The sequence below is a fragment of the Haplochromis burtoni genome, unplaced genomic scaffold (assembly GCF_018398535.1).
Source record: "Haplochromis burtoni strain Fernald_Lab_line unplaced genomic scaffold, NCSU_Asbu1 Contig_219, whole genome shotgun sequence".
Taxonomy (NCBI): domain Eukaryota; kingdom Metazoa; phylum Chordata; class Actinopteri; order Cichliformes; family Cichlidae; genus Haplochromis; species Haplochromis burtoni.
In genome coordinates, this window is record NW_024582580.1 from 970,258 (window position 1) to 977,760 (window position 7,503).

General features: G+C 40.2%; 1 protein-coding gene across 2 annotated transcripts in view; it reads left to right on the plus strand.

Annotated features, from left to right (window-relative positions):
• The window catches only part of nadkb (NAD kinase b), a 12,266-nt gene that overhangs the window by 1,667 nt on the left and 3,096 nt on the right, over positions 1-7,503 (plus strand). The window contains exons 2-8 of one of the 2 annotated variants that reach the window (XM_005936636.3): positions 419-712; positions 819-902; positions 1,561-1,690; positions 2,745-2,853; positions 3,988-4,073; positions 4,566-4,668; positions 4,745-4,920. In XM_005936636.3, the coding sequence (XP_005936698.1) occupies positions 420-712; positions 819-902; positions 1,561-1,690; positions 2,745-2,853; positions 3,988-4,073; positions 4,566-4,668; positions 4,745-4,920 (981 nt within the window). In that variant the 5' untranslated portion in view covers position 419. The other variant, XM_042226591.1, reaches the window with a different exon arrangement.

Here is a 7,503-nt window from a genome sequence, read left to right on the forward strand (position 1 = left end):
AATGAGTGCCTCCCACTTGATTGCCTCAGTCAGATTTCTTTGTTTATAAACCTTAAGAATTACAATTGAAGTGCACAGGGATTTGGTGGACATTGGGAATTACTATATTGGAAAAGTATTTAAACTTAGGAGATCATGACTAGAAGATGAGCATGTATTTAAATGTTGGTAAAAATTAGACATTCCTTATGATATAATATGAGGACTCAAAAATGCCTGAAAAATTAATGTAATTTAAAATGTACTCCAAGATCTTGTGACTTGGAAGATTTTCATAGCATGAGGGTAAAACTTTGAATGGCTTATTGTACCAAAACCAGTCACCTGATTCCTGTGTTGTCAGATGTGAACTTTACTCAAGTTTGACTGATTTTATAAGAAATCATCCAAACCCAGTATTTATGTTCCTTGATTGCAGGATGGAAAATTCAGAGACCAATCCTCCATCGAGGCCCCTGGCAGTGCCGGACAGAGGCATGTTGCGACCCTCCGCCCCGCTCGGTCAGATGTCAGAGTCACCCAGGGCCTCTAAGCACAGGGAGCACTCGTCCAAGTCACCAAGGAAACGACGGGATGGGAAGAGGTCGCAGCGACGGGGGGGCGATCATGAACAGCTGCTGTGGGAGATTGAGCGCCGGAGGTTGCCAGGCCAACACGAGCACTTGGAGCCCTGCAGTTCAGCAAGCGACACAGCGGAAAGTTCTCCTAAGAGGTTTGCACTGCAGGTTGCCAGCTGGTCCTTCGTGCCACTGGCACAGCTCTGCTGCTTGGGACGTGAGGTGATGTTCTCTTGACTCCACTGTCTTTCCTTCTCACAGAAGAGCCCACTTTCTACATGGACCGTATCCAGCCACTCACTTCGGACCCAAAGCCTGCATTCTTCCCAACCCAACTTCAGTCATGTAAGCATGAGGGTGCTGAATGAGTCGGACTTTGTGTGTGTTAGGACATTGACACAGATGAGTTTGTGTAACTGAATGAGATAAGATAAATTTAGAATGCTGTGATTGGATATTACCTGAGATGGGAAGGCTTACAAAGTGGGCTACAGATAGTGATCGTCACCTGATCGTAAAGAGTTTCTTTGGCCTTGATTTGTGAACACGCATACAGACAGATTTACCTGCACAATGCCTGTTATCCGCCACACAAAGAAGAAGGGAGATAAAAGGTAAAGGGACAAGGAAAAGAGCATTTTATATATTCTTGTGTTTGGAATTTGACCCCAGCCTGTACAGACATGACCTCAACGTGACCGAGTCATTCATCACGGTTAATGAATGACTCGGCTCCTTGAGAATATTGAATCATATTTATTTAATTGAGAAGACATGGTATCAGTCGGATTTACTTCATTTGATGTCTGTCAGGATCAAAAGCAGACTGACCTAAACTATCAATACAATGTGGTAAGGTTACGTTAAACTCATTTAAATATATTATATGTGATCATTTCTTCTTTTTTGTGTGTGTTTTATAACCTGCCGCGGAGAGACGGTGTTTGTAGTTTTAGATGTTTGTTTATTCACTTGTTTCTCTATGTCTGTGTCCGTGTCCCAGGCACATCCAAGACCCGGCCAGCCAGAGGCTCACCTGGAACAAACCTCCAGTGAATGTGCTCGTCATCAGGAAAATCAGAGATGAGAGCCTGGCTGAACCTTTCAAAGAGCTCTGCAGGTTTCTAGTAGAGGTACCGGACCCAGCGTTTATAGTGTCATACAGTTGATAATGTACTGCACTCCCATTTTCCACAACAATAAAACTACTGACACTGATTATGTTATTACCGTGTCTGCTGTTAAGAGTATGTTAGTCAGGCAGCGATCAGACAGTTTTCAAAGTTCATGTGTCAGCGAGATAAAAGCTTCGATGCTAGGCTGCTGAGTTAGAGCATCCCCAAAATGGCAGGTGTTTTGTGGCAGTTTGAGTTAAGGGTCTACAGGTGACCTGGGGCAAAAAGGACAAAGGCACCCGAAGCTTACTAATGTTTGTGGTCAGGGAAAGCTTGCCTGCATGGTCCAGCCCTACACAAGAGCTGCTAAAGAACAAATTAATACTGACGGATCACACAGGGCGGCGCAGACTGCTCTGAGTGCCACGAAAGAAGGTGGCCTGGTCTGATTAAATTATCTTTTATATCCAGCGGACACTACCATGTGTCTGTGTTTTACCAGGACAACAGACTGTGTTTGTTTGTTTTTCTTTCAGAGAAGACAGACTTTTTTTTTTTTTAACAACAAGTATCTCCAAAATTGGGCAACATACATAAATTAATAACAAAAAATAGGCCAGAACAAAAGTAGAGTTTGGGCTGAGTCGTCTCTTTAAAAGTGATTTCACTTCAGTTTTGTCTGTTGGCGTGTTGTAAACTTCACCCATGTACCTACTGAGAAACATGGCAAAGAACCAAGTGTACACTGACACACTTGTAGACCTTAAGAGCAACAAATAATCATAAAGAAGAATGCAGGAAAGAGTCCAGACATGTAAGTTATAGTCTGGTTTCAAGGAGTTACAACACCTTGTGACCAGATGTTTGTTTTCAAAAAACAAAAAAAACAAGCTGTACTTTGTGAAACCAGACGGTCGGTGTTGGACAGTGAATCCACATATTTGCATTCCATACAGATGCTATCACTAAGCTAGCTACATGTGTTTGGCACATGTTTAACGTTATTTTGAAAGGCTTACACTTAAGAGATGTCTGTGTGTGTTTTGGCTGTTGTTGTGCGTTTTTGTGTCAGGAGAAGCAGATGATGGTGTACGTGGAGCGCAGGGTCGCAGATGACGCCACGCTGTCGAAGGACGAGGCGTTCGGCTCAATCCGTAATCAGCTCTGCACCTTCAGAGAGGGTGAGACCCAAAGCAACACAAAACTTGACCATTAGAAGACCAGATATTTGTGTTTAGTAAAAGGTGTATTCTTTTGATGTTTATTCTTCAGTAAAAGTGTAAAAATGGCAAAGATGAAGTGTTGAATTATTGATTATGTTAGCCTAAGCGCTATTCTATTTCTACTCTTAAGATGACCACATCAGCAATGCAAAGAACTTGCTGAACTTACAGTTTTCCTTTCAGAATGATTACATATTTAAAATTATTTTCATTCATTTTTCATTATTTCCTGTGTTTCTGTTTAAAAAAAAAAAAAGGGTACTGGAGATGTGTTAAAAAAAAAAACATGTATAACAATGTGTTATTTCTATTGCATTTCATCTTCTTTTTATAGTATAACTAAATGATCTTTATTAATAAAGTCATCCTTCAAACTAAGATAAAGAGCAGCTTTGCTAAATTTTCTTTCCTGATCTGTTTTTTGTTGGGTTTATTAAATTATTGTTTCCATTAACTACATTAGCTACAGCCGAAGTAGTGTTGTCAGTGTTGGGTTTTTCTGTTTATTTGTGCTTTGCATCTTTTCGTTCCTATAGCTCTTTAGTCTCATTGTCCCTACTTCATGTAGGTTTTTATCTGAAAGACCTGCCCAGGGTGTACCCCACCTCTTGCCCTGTGACAGCTATGATAGGCTCCAGCGCTCGGATCTTATATTATAGTACTTTAAAGGATGTGTCGTTGTTTGTTGAAATAAGCGTGTTCAGTTTGAAGAGTTGCTATCAGAGAGAGGATGTTGCATGTTTAAACCACTGCTCTGTTTTCCTAGTTAATGTTGTGTTGGATCAGTACCTCACTACATATGGTGGCTGTTTCCTTGTCATTCATGTTATTGGATGCTCCCATGCAGCATTTTTTCCCACTGTGTTTTTCTATTAAAAACACTTAAACTGCCATTAATGAAATATTCTGACAATCTGTGTTGTGACTGTTATAAAGTAGTGCAAAAGGTGAAACTTTAATAAGGGATCCTGAGTATTGAGTAAATATGATGAAAGATGTTGGCAGTGTCTGATGAGGGGGAAATCTTTTAATGGCTCGTGCTTGAAGTAACATTGTTGTATTTTTTTAAGCACTTACTTTGTGTGACGTCAGGTTACGATGATATATCCGACTGCATCGATCTCATCATTTGTCTGGGTGGCGACGGGACTTTGCTTTACGCCTCTTCGCTCTTCCAGGTATTGTGATTTTTTATTATTATTTTTTTTTTCTTCTAAATGTCAGAAAACCTTATTGATGTTAGCCAAGACCTTTGTAGCGGTGACATAAAAGAAAAAAAAAGCGAGTTTTACATTTTCCACTGTTTCTATTTTAATGTAGCGTTTTTAACCCTGGTGAGTAATTTATGACTGGTGCTCCTTCATGTTACAGACTCAGAATAGCAAAATGAATCACATCAAAGACACACTGTGTTTTAGAAGTTGCCGTGTGTGTAATATTATAACAGATGTTCATTTTGCATTGTAATTGCATTATAACCATAACAAATCTTTCAGATTCCTTCTCTTCTGAATTAATGTTTGTTTAAAATATAAAAAGAAATGCTTGGACTTGAATATTTAATTACACTTTTCCTGTAGATGAGCTTTTCAAAGTATAGGTTGGCTCATTTCTATTGTTCTGAGTTGGTTTTAATTTTTACATAATGACGTGCCTTCTCTTTTCCGCAGGGAAGTGTCCCTCCAGTCATGGCATTCCACCTTGGCTCTCTGGGCTTTCTGACACCGTTCAAGTTTGAGTCATACAAGACTGAAGTAGCCAAAGTGTTTGAAGGTAAACTGCAGCTCTTTCTGGATAATAATAGTTTCATTGGAAACTTTTTACCTGATCGGACTGATCGGACTTTCAGGCAACGCAGCAATCACTCTGCGCAGTCGTCTGAAGGTGAAGGTGGTGAAGGACATGCTTCAGAGAACAGGAGAGCAGCCGTACAGCGGAGGGCCACAACAACAGCCGGAGCACAATGGACTCCTTCCTCATGGACACACCAACACTGATGCTGGCAGGGTCACCCTGCAGCTACAGGTTTGTTAAAATGGTCAGTGAGAATATCAGCTGCTGGACTGTTTACGCCCCAAAAATAAGCTTGTTGGCTTTTGTGTTCTTGTTTAGAAGCTGAGGTGGATTGTACGTCATTCTGATGATCAGATCATCAGATTAATGGTTGGACAATTCTCAAGATAAACATAAATGTTGATTACAGGCTGGAACTTGTTCATGATTTGGAAGAACAATTTTAGGAATTTAGTAGGTGGATAGAATGAGCTTTTCTGTTCTTATGAAGCACTCAGTTCCTACACCACAGGTCACATTTACCCATTCACAGTCAACCCTTATGGGGTTTCTGGTGTGAAGAAAGTGTGAAGCTGTCAAGCAACAGATGAAATTCTTGTGGCTAGCTTGAAGACAAAATGCCAAACGCATGGCTGATGCAAACTTTTATTCACGCGGTTATCAGTGCCATTAAATGATAAATTAGAATATTATAATGAGGGCAAGGGTTACAAACCTTCATTGAACGACCTAACAGTTTGATGTCAAAGAGAGTGAAAAAACAGTGTCAGGGCAGGAGAGAAGCATCTGTTAATTAGCTGATTGCTTCGTTGCGTCCCTCAGCTGTTTGTGTACTTTGGAGACAGATGCGCTGAGTTTTCAGTTTACTTTTTCACAGTCATGGCTCCTTTGAATTTATCAGGGTGTCTGTGAGTCTCAAAATGTCTTAAATATACAATTACCAGTAAAAGCCCTTAAATGTATTTCCAGTATGCTGTTTACACACTTTTATAACTCAGTGTGACTGCATCTTTAATGCTGCACTTGATAGTTTGACTAACCTTTTCAGGCAGGTTTTACCTGTGTAAAAGGCTGATAAAATACTTTATCTAACTGAACACACACTTGAAAGAAATCTTAAAACACAAAAACCACCTAAGGTTTTTGTGGGAAACCCTGAAGATGATGATGATGATAGGGTTACCAGCCAATCAGCCTGCAAAAAAACAACAGTATGTTGAAGGATTTCAAAATTAGTCTTACATTTTCAGAAGTCCTATGTATGAAAATGAATTCTTAAACAGTACTTTTGTTAAACCTTTTAAGTTAAAACTGAAAGTCTACATTCCAGTCACAACCTGATTATTTGATTTAAAATCCAGTTAACTCTCTAAAAGCCTTAGGTTTAACTTTTGTACCTGAGATCATTGAGATGCCAAGGAAAGCACCACAACCATGTTGCTGTTTCCCTGCGGGTCTCTAAAATGCAGTCCTTTTTAAATCTATCATTTGATTAATCTCTCTGATGTCCTTTAGATTCAGCAGCTGGGACCTCTTAGTTCCCAGTTAAGTTCCTGTGGTTCCATAGTTCCTGTAAATATTTGGGCTCATGGGACTGCAGTTTGGCCTCCTTGTTAATTCCCGATCACACTCCTGCACGCCATTAAGATGATGGAACCTGACTGTGTGTATGTGTGTGTAGTCTAGGGCTCAGTGAGGGATCATCAGCTTGGTTGCCATGGCAACAGTCATAATAAAGCTGCTCGGGAGAGAAATTCGGATGTTATGAATGTTTGTTAAGCCAGTTTCCAAGGATACTGTGGCGTCAACAGTGGAGTCAGTGCCGAATGGACATTTAATGATTCCTGACGTTCTCGGTTTGACACACTGTGTAACTAGCGAACACGACACACACACATAGCCTCTCTCTCTAAGCACAGCCCTCTCCTTAGTCCTCTCACCCCCCTGGAGTTTTTAGGCTCATCGATAAAAGACAGTGACGGATTGTTCTGATCCCTGAGCTTCAGTTTGACCTCACATTACATCATGTCTGCTTGCGCCCAGCAGGATGTTTGCGTTGTGCTCAGCTGACGTCAGTATATCTGCCAGACATCACAGCACGGCGCTGCAGCAGGCTGTGAGACTCACTGAAGTGTGGAACATGATTTGTTTGCAGTCAGTCTGCTTGTACTTTCTTTCTTTCTGTAATGTACTAGTTTATTGTTTTATGGAGTACACTGAGCAGATTTAAGGCTGTCTTCAGGGAACACATGGATATGTTATTCTGTGTTTTACTGCTCAATGGGTGTGGAGTTTCTTTACAATTTACATGACAACCAGTTTGTTTATTAGACCTTCATCTCCAACCAGAGGCTTCCTTTTATTAGATTTGCTTGTTTGAGTGTTTGGTGGAAAAATCAACCAGATATTTTGCTGAAATTTTAGTGCCAACTTAAAAGGACAAACTGATTTAATTTTGTTGTAAATAGCACCACCATGTGGATATTAACAGCATGACACTCTGGCTAGTTCATACAATCTTTTCTGCTGTCTCCATACAGTCCATACAGTTTCCTTGATCTGTAAAATCCCAACCATTGCTACAGTTTTATTTTTTAACTGTGTTTTAGTGATCCCGAGCTAAAGACATTTATTTGCTTTTTCATTTTACTGCACTAAATTCACATTTATAGATAACTGCTCATATTAAGTATGTGTCATTTGGTCAAAAGATGGCACTGCAGTTGCATATTTTGGGTCTTCAGTATTCGGAGAGAGAATTTATATCCTTTCTAAGAACATGGTAGAGTTCCCTAGGCCTTCTGATCTTATCCA